Raw genomic sequence first — 25,506 nt, forward strand, 5'->3', positions numbered from 1 at the left:
ACTCATGTAGCGTCGTTTCTGAACTCGTTCTAGTCATGACTTCAGCTTCAAATTCGGGCTTACATAAGCGTTCCCTTTCCCTGCTCTTTCTGCCTTTCATCTCATTCTTTCCAGCTTGTCTTTGGCATAGAATCATGCTGGAGGAGAACAACCACTGATCGCAGTTGCACAGACATGATCGGAGAACGAGAATACATAATACACAACAGGAGACTGTTGATGACTGTAGCTTGTAGCGTCAATTTTCATCCATCAGCTATCTGAAATAATGCTCTAATCTTTACACACACACACACACACACACACACACACACACACACACACACACACACACACACACACACACACACACACACACACACACACACACACACACACACAGAAACAGAATCCGAATCAGAATTCCCCAGACTCCTGTAGTCTGGTGTCAGCTCTCTTGAACTGTAGCTGCCTGGGGAATAAATGAACTAAAATTCAATAAAGCTGTTCCCTAGCATCCAAAGAGAAATTCTATATCAGGGTTTCCCCTCCCTACAGCAAATATACATTCATTCATGCAATCGTTTAGTTACCCAATCACATGCAGATAGTTTTTAGCTAATATTCACTTATAATAAAAGTGATCTCAGGTTATTTCCGCATAAAACTTTCTCTGTCCACACCAGGGTTTTTATACCTTTTTCCAGAAATTGCACAAAATAAATATAAATAAAGACGCATACAGCTCTATATAGCAGTGGCGGGCCGTGCATTTGGTACCTGACCCTTCAGTGGGGATTTACCCAACTTAATCCACCTTTTAATACCATCATCACGTCGCAATTCTAGAAACCATCAATACAATACAAAAACGCAATATAATTCAATTCAATTCAATTCATTTTCATTTGTATTGCGCTTTTAACAATGAACATTGTCTCAAAGCAGCTTTACACAGATAATGTGGTGATTAAAAGTGAATATGTTCTTTTTAAGAACCCTGATGAAAAACTCCCGAGATGGCATAAGGAAGAAACCTTGAGAGGAACCAGACTCAAGAGGGAACCCATCCTTATCTAGGTTGCACCGAATGTCCATTTATAGCAGATATATGATGTTTCGAGGTACAGTCATGATGGTCAGAAGCGAAAAGTAGTCCTGAGTCGATGTAGCAGACTGTTGACATATAATAACACGTGGCATTACAGAGAGAGAGGCATTTTGCATATGGAGGGTGAATATCATTTTTACTAAAGCACGAAACACAGTTAAGACCCCAAACCTCTACAATACAACCGCAACTGTGCACCTACCAGAAGTTTTGCCTCTAATGTAAATTTCATAAAAAGCTCTTCCCTGCATCATTTCCATCAGGCATTTATTTACTTTCTGTCTCTGTGAAACCAAGCAATTGCTAGTTAACTCTCCGACTGCTAAACTTTGTACAAAGTGACACGAATCATTACCTGTGCTATCAAACTGGAGTGCAGCAGTACCTTGTCTACCAGCAGTGTACAACAGCAGTACCTTGTCCTCCATTTTCTTTGTTTGATTTTAAATATCGGCCCACACCGACAACACAAAACCAGCATTTTTAAACTAGTGTGTTTTCGAAAACCTTCGCTTTTCACTGGACGAAAAAAGATGCGCTTTCAAGTTTACGTTGTTGTAGCCAGACAGTCTGTTTATTTCAGAATCTGCTAATCTCTTGAGATCACTCAGTTTGGTATTGAGAGGCCAGAAAAGACTGCTCTTTGTCCCAAATGATTTGTATGTTACTGGTCCACATTTTTTTCTACAGTCTAAAAACCTTTTTTTCAGCTGAACAGATAATTTTTTTATTAAATCTAGCGGAATGTGAGGACTTGGTGAATCAAACGTTATAAAAAGAACACTAACCCCACCTTTAACTCTGCCATTTTACATGATTTGCCCATTTCTAAGAGCCGTGGGCCGTGGGTCAAAGAACGCTGACCCATGCCGCACTGATGAACGTGTACTGCTTAGGTTTTGTGCATCATATACACATATACTGCCAGAATCATTTCTGTGGTTACAGGTTCCCAGGCTTATCCACTCAAACCGCCCACCTACAAATGCACTTCAATTGAGCCCTCATCATACACACACACACACACACACACACACACACACACACACACACACACACACACACACATACACATGCTCAGCAACAGCTCTACACACGAACACAGATTTTAAGAAACACATAAATTCAGCGCTACAGTAAACAGCAGACAAGCACACACAGCGCCTTTTTCCTTTGCAAGATTAATAATAGCATTTCCATCAGGGTACATATGTGGCTCACACACACACACACACACACACACACACACACACACACACACATACACTCCCACACAGCCTCGCTCTCATCTCCACTCCAGTCATCCAACGTTGTGAAAATTGAGATCTAACTGCTCAAACAAATCACACTTTTTTTTCCCCTCTCTCACACTCTCTTATCAATCCTCTCTTTCCTACCTTTCCTCCCACCTCAATACCTGCCTCTCACCTCCTCTCACCATTTTATCCCTCTTGTTTTCTCACAGCGGTGTTTAATTCCATTCAGTTCCCCCATCACTCCTGTAAAGCTATACATCATTCTGAAAAAAGATCCAGCCACTATTTCAGTTGTAACTCCTCCCTTTATCCCTGTACCATATCATAAATTCTCTAGGTAATACCTTTTTGAGAAGGTGGTAACTATAATTTGTTAAGATTCTGGATTACTGATCAGAAGGTCAGGGGTTCAAGCCCAGGTGTCGCCAAGCTGCCACCCAATGTGTTCCCAGGGAGCTGTATCATGGCTGACCCTGTGCTCTGAACCCAGCTTCCAAACATGACTGGGATTTGCAAAGAAAGAATTTCACAGTGTTATAAAGTACATTTAACAAGTTTCAATCACTCCTTTACCCTTTTTGATCAACTGATTGGTTAGAATAACTTAAATAACCACTCTTTACAACCATGATGAACAGAAAAGAATCTCACAATGCACCAAGATGTTGAACCTACAACAGCGGAAGAACTCCCCAAAAACAGGAAACTGATGCTAGGAGATTCAAAAAGGATCCCTGAAATTACGCATTATTGCCTGAGGTTTGCCGACACCCGGTCATAAGTACGGTATGTGCTTTTTGAGCATCTCATTACACATTTTGTCGCAATTTGCACTTATAATTTCCTCCACTCTTCTAGGAAGATGTTCCACTAGATTTTGGAGTGTGCATGTGGACATTTGTGTTCATCAGCCACAAGAATGTTGTACTGAGTCATGTACTGATGAAGGTGAGGTAACCTGGTGTGCATTCAGTGTTCACATTCATCCCAAAGATGTACAGTAGGGTTGAGATCAGAGCTTTATAGCAGGTCACTCAAGATCTTTTACTTGAAACCATGTACACCGTATCTTCATGGAGCTCACTTTGTGCACAGGGGCATTGCCATGCTGGAACAGGTTTGGGTTTTCAAATTCAAGTGAATGCAAAATTGTATTATACCACAGCAAGACGCCTCCAGCTTTGTGGTAACAGTTTGTAGAAGAACCACATGGCAGATAAGTTCAAGTGTCCCAGTATTTTTGTTCATTTGTTCATATAGTGTATTTTGGTTCTCTGCTGTTGTAGGTTCAACATGCTGTACATTGTGAGATGTGTTTCTGTTCACCATGGTTGCAAAGACTATTTGAGTCATCCTGGGCTTCTTGTCAGCTAAGAGTATTTTTTTAACAGTGCCCATACAATTGCTGCTTTCTGAAAGGTCACATGACTAGATTCTGGTGCACGGAAGGTCAGAATGTTGTTATTAAAGTGGCGGAATAATATAATAGATTTATGATTGCAACAGTAAAAATCTAGATTCAATTGAATTTACTTCACACTATGCTCTCCTTTGTCTCGCTACATCAAAGAAGTTTTTTCCACCAATCGAAAAAAAAAAAAACTTCATTTGACCCTTCATTCCACCCGTTTCAGTGTCAAGCAGGCTTAATGCATCGGTCAATCCTGATTCTCAATTGTGAAAAAAGATGCAGTGTGTTTATCTCTCTGGGATTCTCCTTCAGCCGTCATCCCTCACTCCCACAGATTAACTCTCACTCTCTCTCTTTGGAACTTAATCTTCCAGTATCCCGCTATATATCTTCTCTCTTGTGCCAATCGAAAACAGCAGAAATCCCCATCACTAAAAGGTCAAAAGTGGATTATGTGGCTGGAGGTGGCAGTATATCTTCAAAGTTGCTGGGGTGGAATTTGATGAACCACCTGTGCGAGTCAAATCCAATATCATGACCTCATGTGTCTTTTTTTCGCCAGATAATTCATTCAGTTACATCGAACATGTCACAGTCACACAAGCTTTCTATAAAGTCCAGTATACCTTTTTTTCTGGACCCTCTTGTTTTGAATGTTAAATGATATAGTTAGCTTGCAAAACATTTATTTAAAAATTAATTGAATGTAAAAAAATTTCAATACTCTGTAGACTCAGTGCAGTTCAGTGTTAAAAGATGTTTCTGAATCGAAACGTTAATCTACACGGACCAGAGGTGGCAAAAGTACACACATCCTTCACTTAAGTAGAAGTACAGATACTCATGTTTTAAAATACTCTGGTAGAAGTTGAAGTACTGACTATACTTTTTTCCCTCAAGTTAAAGTAAAGAAGTTTGGGCTCTGACATGTACTTAAGTAAAAAGTAGCCATTACTACTACCTGTTTTAGTGTCATGCTGGTAACTGGACCTCACGTCATTTTAATATTTAGGCTGTCAATCGACCAAAATGTTTAATCGTGATTAATTGCATGATTTTAATCGCAACTGTACCTTAAACTTGTGTACCTTAAATCCACTAGATTTTGGAGTGTACTTGTGGAGATTTGTGATCATTCAGCCACAAGCGTGTTAGAAATATCTCATGTAGTGTGGAGGTTACCATTCCAGTTCAGTTTATCCCATAGGTGTATAATAGGGTTGAGGTCATAACTCTATAGACAGCCCCTTTTCTATCTTTTGATCAAATTCATGTCAACTGTATCTTCATGGAGCTGGCTTTGTTATCTGGGGCATAGTCATGCTGGAACAGGTTTTGATCTCCTAGTTCAAGTAAAGGGAAAATTAAATGCTACTCCTGTACAAAGACATCAGCGTAAGGAAGAACCACCTATGGCTGGAAAAGTCGAGTGCCCTAATACTTTAACCATATAGTGTATTAATGAATTAGAAATATCATTCTGCACACTGCTATAATATTACAAATCAAATTTTTTCTTGACTAAATCTATTTCTGAGCTAAAGAAAATCTTAAGTAACGTCAAACGAATGATACCTAAAATATTAACCCAACTGAAAAGATATTTGTGATTTTTGTGATTAAACCTAGTTTTATAGTGATAAAGTAATAGCACTTTTTGAGCAAGGGTTCATTTAAATGTCGTTTATATCCGCATTTTATTTTGGCTTTGCTCAAAAATATTGCATGAATCTTCAAAAACAAAACCCGATGCAGAAAATGGCAGCAGCGTGATATAATTAAAATCCAAAATTTCCCTCACTTTGGCCTGTAAGTTCACGATTTGTACAAATAGGATAATTATGAGAGGTATAATAAGGAATGTGAGTCTGGCAGGGTTTTGGGAATTTAAGGGGCTTGGTTCACTGAGAAAAATTTTCTTTCTAATGTTCCACAAGAATATCGACTGTGAAGTAAATCTGCCATTTTAAAAACAAGCTGTATCAAATGCCAGGTTAATTGTGTCAGGCATTATTGTCAATATGAATACAAATTTTTTTCCAGATTAAAGTTGTAAGATAAAGTTATTTTGTAGGAATACTGCTTTGAATAGATAATTTTGTGTAGTTACGCACTAAACTAAGTTAAGATGCTTAAACACTATAAAACCAAAAGAATAAATAAAAAATTCTGAAACTTACATGGTCTCATCATTAAGGAATTCCAATTTTCCAGCCACCTCCTCGTAGTCCTCTCCTGCCTTGGCGGTTCCCTCACTGGTTTGGAACGGCACTGCCACCTTCCCGCGTGCTCCAGACGTCCTGTGCACCTTCACCTGCATGATGCCTACGCTTTCACTCACGCGCATCGACGCACTCTCGAACGTGAAGATCCCCGCGTGGTCGTCATCGTAGATTGTCACCGTGGCAGTATGAGCAGAACCCAGTGCAGCTTTTGGCTGGATTGGGACAAAGCCTAAGAGGCTATTACCTGGGGTGTTGGGGTCAAGAATGGAAACCTCGGCTCGATGAACAACACGCGGGTTACTGAGGTGCACATAAAAATGCTCGTCTTCCTCAAAGATGTCATCATCTATGACACCGACTGTCAGCTCCTTTATGGTCTCGCCTGGTTTGAAGACTAGCGTTCCCTCAGCAAACTCATAATCAGAGCCAGCGTTCGCTGTGCCGTCCTCAGTCCGATAGTCCACCTGGGGAAAGGAGCAGCACAGGATTTTTTTCAGTTACATATCTGTGGTGCAGTGTTAACTCTAAATCATAGAGTCAGAATCATTCTCTAAACTGTAGAAATCTTGAAATCCACCGGCATCTTTAACATCTTATCATTAAAATTGATTAATTGCTCATACTGTGCTTCTCTCATTAATGCCTACCAAGAACACAAATTATGATGGACAGTTTAAAAATGTAAAAGATTTCACCTGGTCCTTTTCCAGTCTTCAACTATTTGCATGAATGTTCTGGTTTGCAGGTGTTCCTGATAAAGTGCTCAATAAATGTATTGTAAATCTCCAGTACTCTGTATGAATAGCAATACATGTATAACAATTGTCTAAATGGACAGCCATCAATACGTTTGTATGAATGGCCACAGGTGTGTTCCTCAAACAGGGGGGCAGAAAGAACCAGACATAGTCTAAGAAAAATCTTCATTACATTTGAAAAATAAACTCATAAGACATGTGGCTTTGAACCCAGTACTATTCTGGATTGCTCCACGACTGATTTAATGTATTTGTATATGAAATAAAAAAAAAAGGTTTCAAGGCACTTTAGCGTCTATAACTTATTTTGAACATTATCAACTTTAAATGATGTACAGTAAAGCTTTTTAAAGTTGCCTAAATTGTGTATGTAGCACATTGTGGTCAGGAATTGTTACCATTTTAATTTAGGTAGGTCATTTTCAGATGTGAGTCCCAAAAGTGGTGACCTAACAGGTTAAAATTTATATTAGCACAAAAATATTCCTCATATTTCTATAGTCTATAAAATATAATAAATATATATATAAATATATATAAAAACAAAGATACAAACATCAGAATCTACTGATTTAATCGTATTCATTTAAATTTCCTAAAACTTATCATATTGGGTGCTTGGTAATTATTTATTTTTTCTTATTCTCTTTATTTATTTTCTAAAAAAAAAAAAATAAATATGTGCAATAATACTCTTTATTGATTTTCTTTATAAAAATGTGCAATCACACTTTTTATTATTTTTAAATTATTATTATTATTTTTTTATTCATTTATTTATTAATGTACAACTGGACACTCCCGTCACCAAAACAATATTCCTTGTAAGTGCAAACGTACTTTTACAATAAAGCTCTTTCTCATTCTGATTTCTGTTTGATAAGTACAGATTTTCTTACAGATAATTCAGTTAGAGAATTACCAATGTTGCTAAGTCAATCTCTATAATATTTTATTAAAATTCAACGATCCTCTAATAGCTGAGGGTCCATTCATGCCATCAGAGAGCGTCTGTGAATTTCAAAGCAATATTCTCTTTACAGTCATTAAGAGCCTTGAGCCCAGCGGATATTTATTAAAGTTTTCCAAATGTTAAGGCTCACCTTTACTGTGCAGCCACTGTCTCCTCCATGTCTGCCCACAGCCAGTTTGAGGGAACCACAGTTCTCGAAGCACTGGTAGTGAGAGGGCTCAAACTCCAAGTAGATGGTGTGAGGATCTTCTTCTTGAGCATTGGCCTCATGGCAGCTCACTACTTTCCTGGCCTGGTCTGCTGCATGCTTCTTCAGGATGTTCCCTGCGCCGATCATCATACGCGTGGCCTGGATGCGGTAGAACGCCCTGCTCTTTTGTTGCTGAACCAACACTTGGTAGTTAGCCATTTCGATCAGCTGCTCCATGTCCTTCTCAGGGTGCCTTTGCTTCAGCTCCTTCAGCGTCCGAGCCATTTCCCTTCGTGCCTCTTCTTCTTCCCCACCTCCTCCACCTGCACCTCCGCCTCCTCCCTCCTCAACGCCGGCAAGCATGCCATCCAGGACCTCCTTGTGGTGAGAGTTGGTACCCTGGCCATCCATCTCCATGTCCATCTTAGTGAACATACCATCACCCTCAGTTTCGATAATGATGCCACGATTCTTGTCGGTACGGTAGCGCTTGTGAACATACTTGTAGAACAGCAAGCGGCGGTCGGCGATCCAGGCTTGGAGTACACAAATGGGAAAGAAGAGGAAGGTCAACACGGCTTCCCAGACCTCCACGATACCAGGGGAAAATACGGAGAGGATCAGGTAGAGCCAGATGTAGGCAAATATACTCCAAGCTGCGGTCACAAAAAAGACCCTCAAGTGTTTTATCTTTCTGACTTCTCCATCAGGCACCACGTAGACACAGAGCGCAATGATAATAAACATGTTGAAGGCAGCGCTACCTACTATGGTGCTGGGACCAAGATGACCAGCTTCGAACTTGTGCCCACACACTTCAATCACTGACAGCAGGATCTCTGGTGCTGAGGAACCCAATGCCATTAAGGTCAGGTTGGAGACCGTCTCATTCCAGATGCGCACCGTGGCAGTGGTGGTTTCTCCATTGGGTTTTTTAATGGTGATTTCCTTCTCTTGTGAGGTGATGACTTCGATGGAGGACATGAAGCGATCAGCAATGATGGACATTCCCAAGAACATGTAGATAAGGGCAACAAAATATACAATAGCACGTGCCACCTTATCTCCCACTGATGGGTTCTGGGGGTTCCATACAGGGAGAACCACACCCTCAGAGCAGCTGTACTCCCCTGAACAGTTCCCTGGGCTACTGTGAGATGCATCAGTGGTAGCCTGGGTAATCTTGGTAACACTCAGGATGATGAAGATGAGAAGAGCAGGCAGGCCGGTAGTGGAGGTATATGGTAGACTGAGGTGATGCATGGTTGCTGCACTGATAATAGAATCCAGCAAAAGCAGCTCCTAAAATCTAGTAATCAGCGCCACTGGGTCCACCTCTGAAATGTACAAGAGCAGAAAATAGGACACTTGATATTTGTTCTTTTCTCTATGAGGGCAATTGGTAAATTTTTCCTTTGGTCATTAAAAAAGATATGTATCATGCACCATGTATTTTTGATCACAATGAGTGTGGATTTTTATTATACACAAGCAAACATACACTGAAAATGACATCTAAAAATGAAGAAATACAGTCGGTGGCTTAAATATATATGGACTCCTGCCAGCAGCCCCATTTGCCACAATAATGATGAATCGTTCATGAACGATTCGTTTAATTTGAACAAGTCTTTAATGTGACTCAGAAAAATTAGTTGTCTCAAAGAGTGATTTGTTAATTTTATACTGGACTCCATGAACAAAGCATTGCGAAATCTCTGTATGTTGTGTACAGGAAACAGAACTGAATAGTTCATCTCTTGACTAGTTTAGTCCGAGTGGTTCGTTATTTTATCATGTGACTCCCATATACACTATACAGTGCATTAAACAGGAAACAGAATTGAGTAGTTCATTTTAAGAGTCCTCTGGTCCGAGTCGTTCATTCTTTTTTCACATGACTCCCATGTTACACAATGCATTAGATCAGGGTTTTTGTTCCGAATCTTGACATTATTGTTTCAATAATTATAGGAGTATTGTGACAAAAGAACTAATAACATGGACCAGAAGAAATGCGAGGTATTTATCATAATTTGTCCTGCATTGCCATATTTTCGTTATTGGATTTATAGTCAAAGTTCATGTATGTATGTATGTATGTAGACATGTTGGGAGATCTGCTTATTGAAAATGTAGCATTTTATATTATTTCTGATCAAAGGAATGAAATGAAATAATTGATTAAAAAAAAAGATTTGTTTATTTTGACGAACAAGATTCAAAGAACCGAGTCACTAAAATGATCCAATATTCCCATCATTACGACACAAAGCTGGAAAAACAGAATTGTCTAGAAGGTCTTTTTATGCTTTAATATTAAGATTTTGTGCAAGTTAAACTAAGAGACTCAAATCAGTTCCAGTATGACAATACCCCTGTGCAAAAAGTGAGCTTCTTGTAGACATGGTTTGCCAAATCTAAAGTAAAAGAACTCAAGTGGCCTGCACCCCTGACATCAACCCACTGAACACATCTATGATGAAATGGAATGACAACTGTGCACCAGACTTCCTCACTTGACATCACAGACTGATCTCTTGCACTGTTGTAGCTTAATAAACACAAATCCCTACAGCCAGGTTCCAAAATTTAATGTAAAGCCTTTCCAGAAGAGTCCAAGTTATAACAGCACAACAAACTCACTATACATGACCATGATTTTGGACCGGGATGTTCACACACTATTCATTTGATTATATAGTGTAATCTTGAATATAGTGAAATGTATCTAGTGTTTTCTATTGTATTATACATTTATATTAGCTTATTTACATTTTTCTTAATATTTAAACCTATAAACCTGTAATAATCATGTTCTATTAAATGACGTTTTTGCTTATTTTAATCTTTTATTTTAGGAAAGACGCAAAATTGTTTACAGTTCTGTTCAAACCCTGCAAAATGCCAAGGAGAAGATGCTTGTTTTATTTATGTACAAATGTATGTATGTATACAAATAATAAATAAGTGTGACAAAATTGAAGTGGATATACTGTTTATCAACATGTTCACATACCTGTGTTACTTGCATTTACTCTCTCTCTCTCTCTCTCTCTCTCTCTCTCTCTCTCTCTCTCTCTCTCTCTCTCTCTCTCAAATTGTTTTTGCACCTTCACATTCACATAACACTTATTTAAACATTTGTTTCGAGAAAATAATTTCGTGGAATATTATGTAAAAAATACGGATTTGCCCTACTTGTAAAGGTAATTGCCGAAAATTGAACTCCTTCAAACATGGCCGCCCTGGACCTCAACTCCTAACCTTCCCAGCTGTCTCTTCCTTTTATTGATTAAGCACAGGTGTGTCTATTTACATGCACCAGTGCACACACACTTTTACACACTATTTACGGGACCTTCATTAAGGAACACAAGGTGAAGTAATATGTTCACTGTAATTCTTGTCCTTAGATCATTAGCAAGCTGTAATATTTGTTCCATACTTTGTTTCTGTCCCTGGTTTTGGTGTTATTTGCTCTATTCTGATCGGAAAGTACATCGACTACCTGTTTTGACCACAGAGTACCATTTTGGATTTGTCTCCTTTCAGGTATTTTAAATATCTCTCTGCGTCTGTTTGGCATTCCTTACATGACAGTACTGTAAAACAAAATTTTACCTGACTGGTCCGTAAATGATAATGACACACAAATACATGTACACAAATACAAGACTGGTCCGTAAATGATAATGACACACAAATACATACAAATATACTCTAATATTATCATTTGAATGTAAACCATTACTGAGCTTGATAGATGCAAATGATCATAGACATACGCTTTCTTCGATTATCTCAGTGAACAGTGAGGAAATATATAATCATCCCAGTGTAAACATCAAATTACACATCTTTAAATGACCATGAAGCTGATTACAGAAAACTAATTAGTAAACATCTCTGCATACGGCAAACCCTACATACAGGCTTTTATTACTTGTCACAATGTAGAGGAAATCAATATTGCATAAATATCTCATCAATTTTAAATTACATCCTTGGGTTATTGCCTTTTTGACAACTGCTCACGGCTTAACAGAGGAAAAGAAACGTCCTGCTACTGGTGGTGTGAAGTTATTGATTGCTCATAGAGGGTTTTTTCTAATGCACTTAAAAACTGGTCCAAGAGATTACAATGCCTGCAACAAAATGATTGATGATGATTTTTGTTTTTTGGATTGCATTAACAGTATACTATGAAATATCAATGAAGATGGATTTGGACTGCAATTAATATGATCAGTTTGCTACACTGGAATAGGGCTGCAATTGCCATGAACAGTTTTGTATTCACATGTCCAACAGTAAACAGTTAATAACCTTAACAATGATGGAACTATAATAAATGAACATTCATAGTGTCCTCCAGATAAGGATGTGTTCCCTGTCGAGTCCGGTTTCCCCTCAAAGTTTTTTCCTCATACTATCTCAGGGAGTTATTCCTTGTTCCTTGCCATTGTCACTACTGTCTTGCTCATTAGGTATACATTCAAAATAACTTAAATAAATAAATAAATAAATAAATAAATAAATAAATAAATAAATAAATAAATACAATATTTCAGTCTTTTTCAAATAAAAAAGAGAATTTACACAAGTTTCTAATTAAGACTATTTTTGTAGCATGGATGTTACCAATTTATGGAGTATAAGCAAAATCCTGTTGGTGCTGACACAAATTATTAGTCTATACTATTAAATTAAGAAATTACGGAAACCCTGGTTTCAATCTTTCGCTTGAGGTGGATTTATGAACACAATCTGCATAAAGGTAACTCAATTAAATCAATTAGAAGCAATACATGTAGGTAAATATGTAAAACATTATCATTATATAATTTCTACTGATTTTTGTTGAAAGTTTTGGCAACAATTTTATTTAATATATCAAGTGGCTTAAATTTTCATTTCACCATATGGTACAGAGTGAAACAAAAACTATGTTCCTCCAGAACCAAAGTGCCACATAAACCAATATAAATTTACACTAGACAACATGAAACTTAATAGAACATAAGTAGATCTACACACTGGACTACATAATGTGCACTACATAACTAGTAGTAAAGACCTAGGGATTAGTAGCAAACTAGTAAAACTTACATTTATAGCATTTGGCATATGCCTTTATCCAGAGCAATTTACACTAATCCCATTGATGCAGCTGAGCAGTTGAGGATTAAGGGCCTTGCTAAAGCGCCAATAGTGGTCGCTTGGTTGTACTGGTATTTGACCTTTTCGATGACCTTTCAATCAGCAGTCCAATGTCTTAACCACTGAGCTGTAAAAAACTGCAAAGTATATAACAAACACCGCAGGGAAGTGGTAGGTCAGTGGTAAAGAAGGACCAAATGCTAGCAAGGATGTGAGTTCAAATCTCAGCACCACCAAGCTGCCATTGCCCTTAAGCCTTGACCCTCACCATTAATAAAGGCATTGGTCAAATGCTGTGAATGTATATTTTTCTCAAAAAACATTGTGACTGCAAATTTCCTTCCACAAAATAGCCAGAATCCATTGGTTAGCTGAAACACTTGTACTGAAACAATGCACTGCACACAAGAAGTGGCTTTGAAAAACATTATCACACTACTGCTTACATAACAGCTTGAATCATGGATGGGTGACCGATGTAGTTCTCTTTGACTCACACACACAACACACCTCCATCCTAAACTCCAGGCCCTTAGTGCCTCCGTAGTATCTGAGTTTCTGCCTTACCTACCCAGTGGTGTAGTGAGTCAGACTTGTTGCTCAATGATCCAGAAACTCTTTATCTATCATTCCTCAGCCCGACTAGCTTTGCATTTTTTAATTTAATTGTGACATTTTATTTAAAAAAAATTTATTATTAGTAATGTGAATGATACTCTATTTACAGAAACCCAACAATATTATAATTTATATAACAGACATGCAGCAATGGGGTTGTTTTTGCTCCCCTGCACGAGACCACACTGAGTTACATTTAAAACATTTTGATGAAACAGTGAAAATGTCTACATAAAAAAAAAAACAGATTTGCAAAAGGATTATGTAAATTTTAAAACTAAAGCATTGCTGCAAAATCACTTAGAGCAAAACCAAACCAAAAATCTCCACCACAGTCTTCTTGTGGTTTTTGTAAATGCCACTGTCAGCAAGCAGTTCCTGTGTGCATGTGATATTTCACCCTTAAAAATGAGCATCTCCACCCATGAATGGTGGAGATGCTCATTTTCCTGTCTTGTCAATGCTATCTGATGTCAATGACTACACAAATGATCACAATTGTTTTAAATAGTATCTTGAGGTTCCCTGGTGGTCTAGTGGTTAGGATGCGGCGCTCTCACCGCTGTGGCCTGGGTTCGATCCCCGGTCAGGGAACCAACCTCAGTCACTTTCAGTGCCGGTCCCAAGCCCGGATAAATGGGGAGGGTTGCATTAGGAAGGGCATCCAGCGTTAAAACGTGCCAAATCAAACATGTGGAGGATCCGCTGTGGCGACCCCTAACGGGAGAATCTGAAAGAACGTTTTTTTTTTTTTTTTTAATAGTATCTTGCAACATAGGAATTGTAATATAGTAAATATAGCAAATATAGTACGTAGAGTGGTTTAAGTAAAAACCTTAAAAAAAATCATATAATCTGGTAGGTCTGGATTGATTTAATCTTTTTCCTTTTTTTGCACTACAAAGGCCCCACTGAAAGAGTCTTGCATTAGAAGTCAGAAGGCACTTAGGTGAATTCATGATTTGCTGTGCTTCTAAACCAAAGAAATAAAAGCCAACTATCTGTACCATATTAAATTGCATAACATTCTATTTTTCCAATTTCATCGTATTGCATTGAATCGCAATGTTTCGATTCAAACTGAAATCGGATCTTAATAGGGGTGAATCGTATAGCATAGCACCGGTAGCTGCTTCATATTTATCTTTAATGTATTATATCGCTGGCGATGAATCAAAATGCGAATCGCACCGGCCTTAATTATGAAGATTCACATCCTTACAATTGAATGCACCTCGGTTTGAAGACCATGTAATGGGGTTAAGCGTCAACATAATTTGTAAACGTGAATTAGTGTAGCAGAGTCAGAGTTTTATAACATCATCAGTCCTTTAATTGCGAGACATTTATAGCCACATTTATGTACAAACACCATTAAGCTCTAACCTGGAGGCAGAGTTGTACTGTGCTGATTTTATTTGTTTGTTTGATTTCATATTTTTGTATCAACACTAAAACGGTTCTCATTCTGGTTTCTTGTTCATATCAATCTTAGGAGATTAGTCTTTAGCACACAATTATATATGCCATCTTTGGATGTGGTAGCATTAAATTGTCGATTTACTTCAACTAGGAGACCAAAACCTATTCCAGCATGGCAATAAGCCAAGATGGGTAAATGTGCAAAGATAAAGATATGGTTTACATGAAATGGAGTAAAATATCTCCTGTTATAGAGCTCTGACCTCAACCATACTGAACACCTTTGGGATGAATTGAAATGCTGACTGCACCCCAGGCTTCCTCACCTAACCTACACCAGTACCTGATTTTACTAACATACTTGTGTCCGAATGAGCACAAATCTCCACAAGCGCACTCCAAAATCTGGTGGAACATCTTCCCAGAAGAGTGGAGCTTATTATATAGCAAATGGGGAATAAAGGTGGAACGAGATGTTCAAAAAGCACATGCAATTTAATGGTCTGGGGTGCACTAGCTTTTGTCCATATTTTACAGCTCTGTGTGTGTGTGTGTGTGTGTGTGTGTGTGTGTGTGTGTGTGTGTGTGTGTGTGTGTGTGTGTGTGTGTGTGTGTGTGTGAAACAAGCTTTAACTCCAAAAAAAGCTTTAGAGACAGAAAGAGAGCACGCTTCCATAATTGTGATACATGATACCATTAGTTTTAGTAAAACACAAAGTATTGCAAAAGGCAAATTAGAACTTTGTTTTTCTCAGTTAAAAATGGTAACGTTATTTAAAGTTTTAAATGACTCCGGAAACTCCTCCGGAAAAAGAACTTTGTCACTACAGACACCAAACTTCACTGAAATAAATCTTTCTCCGCTCAGTTTATTTCCCCGGATCTAAGATAACTGTAGCCAACTGAACACATTCTGTTTAGTGGCTGTGAAGGATGATGGCTGCATAAATTAGGGCATTTTTTGTGTTAATTACAGGATAATTAGATGTAAATGAGAGTTAAACGTGGGGCAGGAAGTATGCTTAGAAAATGTATTTAAAGGACTAGCGAGGAGGAGATTTCATTCATGAGGTTGAAGCACTTGGATCATTTGGGATGAAATTACCTGCTAGGTTTGAAGCCAGAATGACAGTGTAATAAGCCACACACACACACACACACACACACACACACACACACACACACACACACACACACACACACACACACACACACACACACAAATTCGTTCCATGTTCTCAATTCTACACAGGTTTGATAAAGAAGGGCCAGTTTGAATAGCTTAAACCCCTGAGTCACTGTCCGTAATGCCATCAGAGTTGATCATGTTAGATGTTGGCTTTAAATCCTTATCAGCAAATCTCTTTTTTCCCCTCCTTTATTTCCTCCTCCTTTCAGTCCCCAGAATGATGCCTTCAGTCAGCACATGCCATGCTCCCCCACTACTGCTGCACATGATGCTAATGCTATTTATAGCAGGATTGCTCCTAGAGTCTCTGGCACCAGTGCTGTGCCGGTGTTCCTGTCAACGACCTAGGGCGTCCTACTTAACATCCAACTATGGGTTTATTCATCTCCCTCTAGAAATCATGCTTCTCTGGCATGCTAAGAGAAGTTCCCCCTACACCTGGTTGGGTTAAACTGGCCATAGATACCGGACTTAACTATGGGAATACACTTGCAAGACTATGTTTATTATCTTCAGTGGTTTCTGGATGATGTGTATGGCTCCTCACAGTGCCATTGAAGCCTTATGAAAGCATCTATCAGGCAGGCTATTGCTTTAATGATTGCTTTAATGGGTGGCACTGGAGCAGACCGGTCGCAGCGGTGGAGGCAGCTGCAGATCTCAAAACAATGTCCCTTAGGCTTCATATACGCAGACAAGCAAATCTGATTTATTTCCTAAATCTGATTTTTTTTAGACCGAGTGTCCTCATTACATTGGTTGTTATAGTAACAAAGCAGATGGGCATGCACTGAGGAGTGCCAAGGAAGGAAAGTTATCCAGTTAGTTCACTACAAGTAGCGAGATTTATCAGTTTCATCTTTCAGCTAAACCACAGAACAACGTCACCAAGCTAAACTTCAGTAATCTGATTTAGAGAATGATTTCTTCTATATATTTATACATATATATTTGGTTGCTATCCCTGCATTACACGTGTTAGGAGAGTTGTGATGAATTCAAGTGCAGTAAAGGACATGTCCATTAGAAAGGCAGGAAGACAAATCCAAATGTGATGTACACTCATGATTGTAAAACAAGCAGAGGACAACGAACAACGCAAACAGAGCAAACGGGAAATTGAAAGACAGAACAAGAAGGTTCGGGAAGAACAGGCAGCCAAACACGGAACAACAAACCAAAAAAACACTGGGGTACAAATGAACTTAAATAAAGACATGTGAGGGAAACAACCAATTATATGTCATACAGTAAGTAGAGTCATGACAAGAAACCAAAACAACACAGAACATAAAATCACAGAATCTAGCTGTAGCATGACGTGCTGCGGCATGTGGCGTTTGCTATGAGAGTGATAATTATTCTTAGCATTGAACATCAATACATCCTTACATCAGTACAAGACTTGCTAAATAGGCTGATATGAGTATTTCCGAAAGTCCTGGTTCTTGATTTCCCTGAATTATGGTTATCAGAATGACAGGCAGGTTACAACAGCTCAAATAATCCCTTTTTGCAAACATGGTGAGCAGAATGGCATCTCCACCAAACTCTTCCACACCATTAAGCAGTTGACAATAATAATTCCTTATTTTCATTTACCTATAAGGTCTATGCAAAAACATTAAATATCATAATATAATATTTGAGCTCAATTGCAGTAAAATGTATAAAATATTAATGAAAGCTTTTGTTTGCCTCTGGCCATCCTCTGTGGTTAAAACTACTGGAAACTGGAACCTTTCCTTTAACTAGTTCAATGTTGCAACGCTTGAATAAATTAGTGTTTCATGTCATTCTTCAGGACACATGGTATGAGGAAATAAAGTAAATAACAAATAAAGGAGCGATAGAGAGAATCTTGTTAATGCGTGACTGAAATCCAACACTCCTATTCAGGTACATTTGGATGCCTCAAGTGTTTTTCAGGATCGTCTGTCTAACAGCTTGTATGCGGTTTCTGAAGTTTAATGCATCAGCGTTGATTTACAGGAGCTGCCGAGTTCCTGGTTTCGACACGGAAGATAAACATCCTTCTGCTGTGAACTCCCCAGAAACCACCTTCACATTTAAACAGGAAATTCCGTTTGCTCGGGTCGGTGATTCAGTCCCATTGTTTTGAATCCGATTTTTCCCGATGCAATCTGTATTCAGCCTGAGGGATTAACAGCATTGTGCAGGATCACCGAAATATCTGTGATCTGCTGGAGATTTAGGGAATGTAATATTCATAATCTCTTGACAAATATAACAAGATTTAGGTTTTTGGCGTGAGGAAAAATTATGACCTGATGAATGCGCTGTATTATGCCTGTGCACACACTCTACACACACAATTGTAAAGTACTAACTCAGCACCGTTATTCACCACTCAGCACAAATGCATCCCATTAACTGTCGATACAATATTGTCGAAGCTGTTCCAAAATTGTGCACACAATCGCTTGTGTGTGCATGTGCACATCTATGTGTGTGATTGTGTGTGTGTGTGTGTGTGTGTGTGTGTGTGTGTGTGTGTGTGTGTGTGTGTGTGTATGTGTGTGTGTGTGTGTGTGTGTGTGCATGTGAACATAATGCAAGCAGTAATAGCAGCATTTAAATTCTCTGGTTATAATCCTCTGTGGGCATTCAACAGAGTCTCCCCTCAATTAGTGTATCTGGCTAAAACACACACACACACACACACACACACACACACACACACACACACACACACACACACACCGACTCCACACACACATGCACATTTACATAGAGAGCTTGCTTTCTGTCCTTAAACTACTACACTATGCAGCACAACTACAACATAAAACACAATGTAATGTGTATATTCTGCATTGTAGCCGCTAACTTAACCAACAGTGGCTAATGGCAGACATAAAAAATGGCAGACAAAAAAAATACAATAAAACAACGCTGTAAATCCCTTCAATTTCAGATCATAATTTAGGATTAACTCTCACAAGTTTATTAACCCTTACATACTGTTCACATTCATCACCTTCACAGTGTATTCCAGGTCAATTTAGACCCTGTAGCAAATTTTAGACCACAGAATTAGGAATGATATTTTCTACTGCCAGTTTGAATGTAGTGTCCCTGGATATAGGTGTTTTCCTTGCTGTCTGCTCATCCCCCTCAAACTCAGAGTTGTCCTCCTGCTCCGAAACTTTCTCCTCCAAATCTCTGTCTGCTGGCTCTTCTTGAAAGACTTAACTGAAATTTGAATAGCAGCTTACTTTTAGAGTCTCTTTAAACTTTGTCACAAAAAAACACAATTTGATGTGTAAAATTTGATCCTCAATATGCTTAAAATTTTAACACTTGTACAGAAGCATACAAGGTTTAAAAATATGTCATATTTTTTTGCACATTATGGACCACTTCAATAAGGTGTTTATAAGTAAAAAATGGGTCAAATTGTACCTTTTTGTTACATCTAATGCACAATCTAGTCCTATTTAGACACACTCGTTTGCAGTATAAACCTTCAACCTAACACCACCCATACCCACACAACTGTAGGAAACTGTAGCTTCTCTGGCTGTTATTTTGAGGCCTGGAAAAATACACAATTTATTTTAAATACCACACTTTCTGACTAACACCTCACCCCAGAATGCAGTATACGGCCCACCTCCATAAATCCTGTCTGCTATTTATGTGGATTTGCCGCTCAACCCTGCACTCCCACCATCAGTGGCATGACAGGACCAGGTGCATGTCACTTATTTTCAACATGACAATATCATACTCAATGTAAAAGTAAAAAAATGTCACCAAATATTTAAACTTAACTTAAAATATGGCTTTGCTAGTATGTATAAGATTTATATAATAATAATAATAATAATAATAATAATAATAATAATAATAATAATAAAATCAAATAACTCTGGTAAAATAAATGATGTGGCATTAGCAACAAGTACAAATTATGCTAACAAATTTACCATTTGACCCTAATCTTATTTACAATAATTTTATTTATAGACACAAGAAACAATTCAAACAGGAGGCAAAATAATCATAGTCAATTAGCACATTTGCACTAAGTTTTATTTGACTGATGAATTTGACAAAGAAAAAAAAAAGATGAATATATATATATATATATATATATATATATATATATATATATATATATATATATACTGAACTAAATAACAATGTGTCTTTTGTTTGTAGTTTTAGCTTTAGTCCACCATGAAGTTTGCCCTGCTGATGTACAGCACATATTTTTAAATATTGGATATTTACCCCAATATAAAGTGTATCATTTGTACCTCTCATTCCTGGAACTCTTAGAGTTACTATAAATATTTACTAGACCTTACATACAAAGTACATACAGTACTTTGAAGAACAAAATGAAATGCTACAGTGTAGAAATGTATAATTTACCTTCAAAATGTACATGAGTAAATGAGTCTAAATACCAGTGGCTAATTTTTCATCAATGATTGAGTAAGATCTACCAAAATACTACTTAAGTACAGTAATAAATTATTTTACACCCTGGTTTTCTAAAACAAATGAAAATCTACAGCAACATGTAGTGGAACAATGGCACCTACATATTACATTGCACCTCGGTGAACCATAGCATGTTTCTTGGTGTACCTTATTTATGTTCACTGTATTTAGCATTTGGATGTATACTTACAGTGCTGAGAAATAGTATTTACCCCCTTCTTCTCTTTTTTTTTCTTTTGCATATTTGTCACACTTACAGACAACTCACAGAAACCTGAGAAAATGCAGTACAAAGTGCAGTTTTTAAATGCAAATTTTATTTATAAAAAAAAAAATAATAATAAAAAATGTCCAAACCTTTTAGTGAAAAAGAAATTGCCCCCGAAACCTAATAACTGGATGTGGCAAACAATTGCAATGAAGCATTTGCAATAACTTGTAATTAGTTTTTCACATCACTGTGAAGGAATTTTGGTAAGCTGGCTACTTCTGGGAAAGTTTACCACTGTTCCAAGTTTTCTCTATTTGTAAATAATGTGTGGTTAATGAAAAGTGACAGTTTATTATCCAGATTGATATACATTGGTGTAAAAAAGTGTTTGCCCCTTCCTGATTTCTTAGTTTTTTGCATGTTTGTCACACTTTAATGTTTCAGATCATCAAACTAATTTAAATATTAGTAACAGATAACACAAGTGAGCACAACATGCAGTTTTTAAATGAAGGTTTTTATTATTGAGGGAAAACAAAATCCAAAACAACATGGGCTTTTTAAAAAAGTTTTTGCCCCTCTGTTAAAACTGTGGTTTATCACACCTAAGTTCAATTTCTCTCGCCACAACCAGGCCTGATTACCGCCACATCTGTTCGCAATCAAGAAGTCTCTTAAATAGGACCTGCCTGACAAAGTGAAGTAGACCAAAAGATCCTTAAAAGCTAGACATCATGCAGAGATCCAAAGAAATTCAGAAACAAATGAGAAAGAAAGTTATTGAGATCTATCAGTCTTGAAAAGGTTATAAAGCCAATTCTAAAGTTTTGGGACTCCAGTGAACCACAGTGAGAGCCATTATTCACAAATAGCAAAAACATTGAACAGTGGAGAACCTTCCCAGGAGTGACCGGCCAACCAAAATTACCCCAACAGCACAGTGACGACTCATTCAAGAGGTCACAAATGACCCCACAACAACATCCAAAGAACTGCAGGCCTCACTTGCCTCAGTTAAGGTCAGTGTTCATGACTCCACCAAAAGAAAGAGACGGAAAAAATGGACTGCATGTCAGAGTTCCAAGACGAAAACCGCTGCTGAGCAAAAAGAATATAAAGGCTCTTTTTTAGTTTTGCAAGAAAACATCTTAAAGATCCCCAAGACTTTTAGGAAAATACTCTTTGGAGTGATGAGACAAAAGTGTGTGTCCCATTACGTCTTGTGTAAAAGTAACACCGCATTTCAGAAAAAAAACATCATACCAACAGTAAAATATGGTGGTGGTATTGTGATGGTCTGGGGCTGTTTTGCTGCTTCAGGACCTGGAAGACTTGCTGTGATAAATGGAACCATGAATTCTGCTGTTTACCAAACAATCCTGAAGGAGAATGTCCGGCCCTCATATTTACATGACAGTATATGATGTGAAAGTACTGTGTGTGTACAATCTCAAATTCTTTTATATTTTGTATTTTATTAAGAATTTAAAAAAAATGTGACAAAAAAGTGTCATATTTGAATGGAAGCCATCTGATTGATGGTCAGATGACTGGTTTCACATACGTTCTGTAGCATGCTGTGTGCTTAATGTGGCCAACATTGCAGTATTCTAGTAGTACACTCTACTCTGCCTGGGAACCCATCTAGAGGGACTTGCTTGTGATAGTGTGTAAATGAGATAAATAACATTTCCAAGCAATAAAAAATCATTCTTTAAGAGAAAGAAATCATATTCTAACTCTACAGTCTAACCTGAAGCTTCCGGGAAGGATTGCATAGCAGGTTTCTTAGTAAGCTAAAATGCCCAAGGCAAAGGATCACCACCCTGTCATTGATCATTGTTCTGTTACTGCACACAGTGTTGTGTTTTACCCTACTAGCAGCATACCTGCAGCTTCCCCCAACCCCCTTTGGTAGCAACACAGCTTAATCAATTCACCGGTTCACAGGTTCACTTTGTGGACAAACTGACTCCATCCATATTCTAGGTGTTTTACTCAGTGGCCTTTCCTACTTCCATTTTTCAACCAAACCCCATTATTTGAAGGTGTTTCAAGAAAGCATGGTTATGCACATCATATATTAGTGGTTGATACTAAAGTATAGTTATTTGGCTTGTCGCTGTAAGCTTTGGCTGTTCTAAGCTCTACTAAGGCAGCTGTTGGATTTTCAGTAAGTATGTTAGCATGAGGTTATTGGTGGTGTTCCCAAAACTTCCGGAGCTACAAAGCTAATTAGAATTACACTAATGCATTAATTATACCACATATACTGCTGTGCTGTACAAATCACAGCACCTTCTAATCCACTGTATGTCACCTCTTTTCCAATGATGATATCTTTAGCTTTTGGTGCTCAGAGATACACCAGTGCACACACTCCTACATGGGTATTAGGTTACACGTTGTGTAACAACATGTACACCATTATCATGATTCAGATCAAGAATGGTTCCCTGCAGGGTAAGTGATATATTCTCACTCACTTTTATTCACACACACTCACACACACAAGCTATGGGAGCACCTTGACATTCTTAACATTCGGTATAACACACAGCTCATATAATTCACTCCTGGATACGTTTAGCAAGTGGGGTTTTTTTTATTATTATAATTACATCAACACACAAAGCATATTCAAATCCGGAATGACTAACCTTATCCATCAAATAAACTTGATTTCCTGAAGTTTAAAGTGGGTTCTCCTCATCATCTCATAACTCCACTGCTGAGAACACGGATGCAGGCGCTTTCAGACAACCATTCCAACACCTGTGCTTAAACCCCAATCTAGACTGACAAGCTTTGATAAATCATACAGAATAAAGGTCAAGAACGTTAGCCAACATTTACAGTAAACATCATAATGCTGAAAACTGTGACACAGCAGCCAGGAGTTGACTGTAAACCTAAATTATGAGCATTTTGCTGTAACATGGACTCACAGAAAAAAAGTACCTCATATGCAAAGGAAACCATTGAAGAAATACTATTTCAGACATTTGGGTTTGCGTCGACCTTGACCATGTTTGGATAAAAATCTACTCAGCTCATGAGATATCACACTAATGAGAATCTCGGACAGATGCTTGGACACACGTATAGACTGGTGGCAAAATTTTTAGCTAGACATAAAACAGGCAAAAAACCCCAGCTGTCTGACATCTGACCTTGTCTCGACCTTCTTCTGGTTTGGATAAATTTCAGAATCGAATTTACTGGTTTCAATGATAATTTGACATTCATTCTGCAAACACTGTACCACTTACAGATGGACAAACAACATGAAAGCATTCAGTAATAACCTACGGACAACCTGATAGTATAAAATGTAACATTACCAAACCAAATATGGCTATAAACTGCTGTTGTGGTTTTTTTTGTTTTCTAGAATTATTCAAGATGGACGTCTGCAGCATTTTCAAATCCCTTTGATCAGAAATGTTGTAGTTTTTTTTTTTTACTAAATAAATAGATATAGAGAAAACAAATAAGCTTTGAACAACGACTGGGGTCATAGTTTTTGCTAGAAAACGACGAGCTCTCTTGAAACAAGGCTTTGAAATGCTATTGATGTACTTAAGTATTGTTATTAGAGATGCAGAAAAGGCACTGCATGCATAGTGTTTGGTTTCAAATAGGAAAATACAATTTTATAAAGCTTTTCCTTTCATCACTTCTTTGCTGGAAAACAAACAAACAAAATTAATGTTTTGAACTATAAGACCTGCTGCATGACTTACCGAACAATTTCGCACCGAACAGCTAGTGAGTTCAAAATAAACAGATTTTTTTTATTCAATTTTACAAATCTACAGTTCCTTCAACAGAGTTTCATTCCTAATCTAATTGATTTTAAAAGCTTTACATTATAATACACGTGTCTTTGCGTGGTAGGAAAAGTGGGAGTGTGTGTGTGTGTGTGTGTGTGTGTGTGTGTGTGTGTGTGTGTGTGTGTGTGTGTGTGTGTGTGTGTGTGTGTGTTTGGCTTGGACTAAACAGAATAAAGAGAATAAATAAGAGCAAGTAAAAGTGAGTAAAAAGTGGGAAAGAAGAATTTAAAAAGTTTGGATGCCTTAATGATTAAGTAGGCTACAGCAGATGTTCCCATCTGCTGGATCGAAACCCAATACCAGGCTGTGGTAGAGTTGCTACCTGGAAAATGAGAACATTCTCAGGAAAACGTCCGTAGGCACAATATTATTTATTGTGCATTTTTTTCCTGTTAAGAGCTAAAATTCTTATTTACATACATTTACATTGTTCTGATTATTTAGTACGCAGTTGCTATGAAGATGTTATTTGATCGTTTCATATAAGTGATTCATATACTATAAACATTTTATTTAGCCAAAATGATCTTTGGCATCGTAATGCCTCAGTTACATCTGCATTTACAATATTTATTTTATATATTTATTATAGCTCTTTTTCTTGTCTGATTTCTACATTGTGATCTGATTTTATTTGTTCCAGTCAATATGTACAAAACCTATGTGGAGTATAATATTTTGTTGTTGT

At 37.7% G+C, this 25,506-nt stretch overlaps 1 protein-coding gene across 4 annotated transcripts in view; it reads right to left on the reverse strand.

Annotated features, from left to right (window-relative positions):
• slc8a4a (solute carrier family 8 member 4a) overlaps window positions 1-25,506 on the reverse strand; it is a 93,069-nt gene that overhangs the window by 48,432 nt on the left and 19,131 nt on the right. For 3 of the 4 annotated variants that reach the window (XM_083564524.1, XM_083564521.1, XM_083564523.1), the window contains 2 exons: window positions 7,844-9,240; window positions 5,938-6,446 (listed from right to left, as the gene is read on the reverse strand). In XM_083564524.1, the coding sequence (XP_083420650.1) occupies window positions 5,938-6,446; window positions 7,844-9,166 (1,832 nt within the window). In that variant the 5' untranslated portion in view covers window positions 9,167-9,240. Of the gene's footprint in view, window positions 1-5,937; window positions 6,447-7,843; window positions 9,241-23,642; window positions 23,775-25,506 lie in introns of those variants that run through there. The other variant, XM_083564522.1, reaches the window with a different exon arrangement.

The sequence above is a fragment of the Silurus aristotelis genome, assembly GCF_946808225.1.
Source record: "Silurus aristotelis genome assembly, chromosome: 16".
In the NCBI taxonomy this organism is placed as follows: Eukaryota; Metazoa; Chordata; class Actinopteri; order Siluriformes; family Siluridae; genus Silurus; species Silurus aristotelis.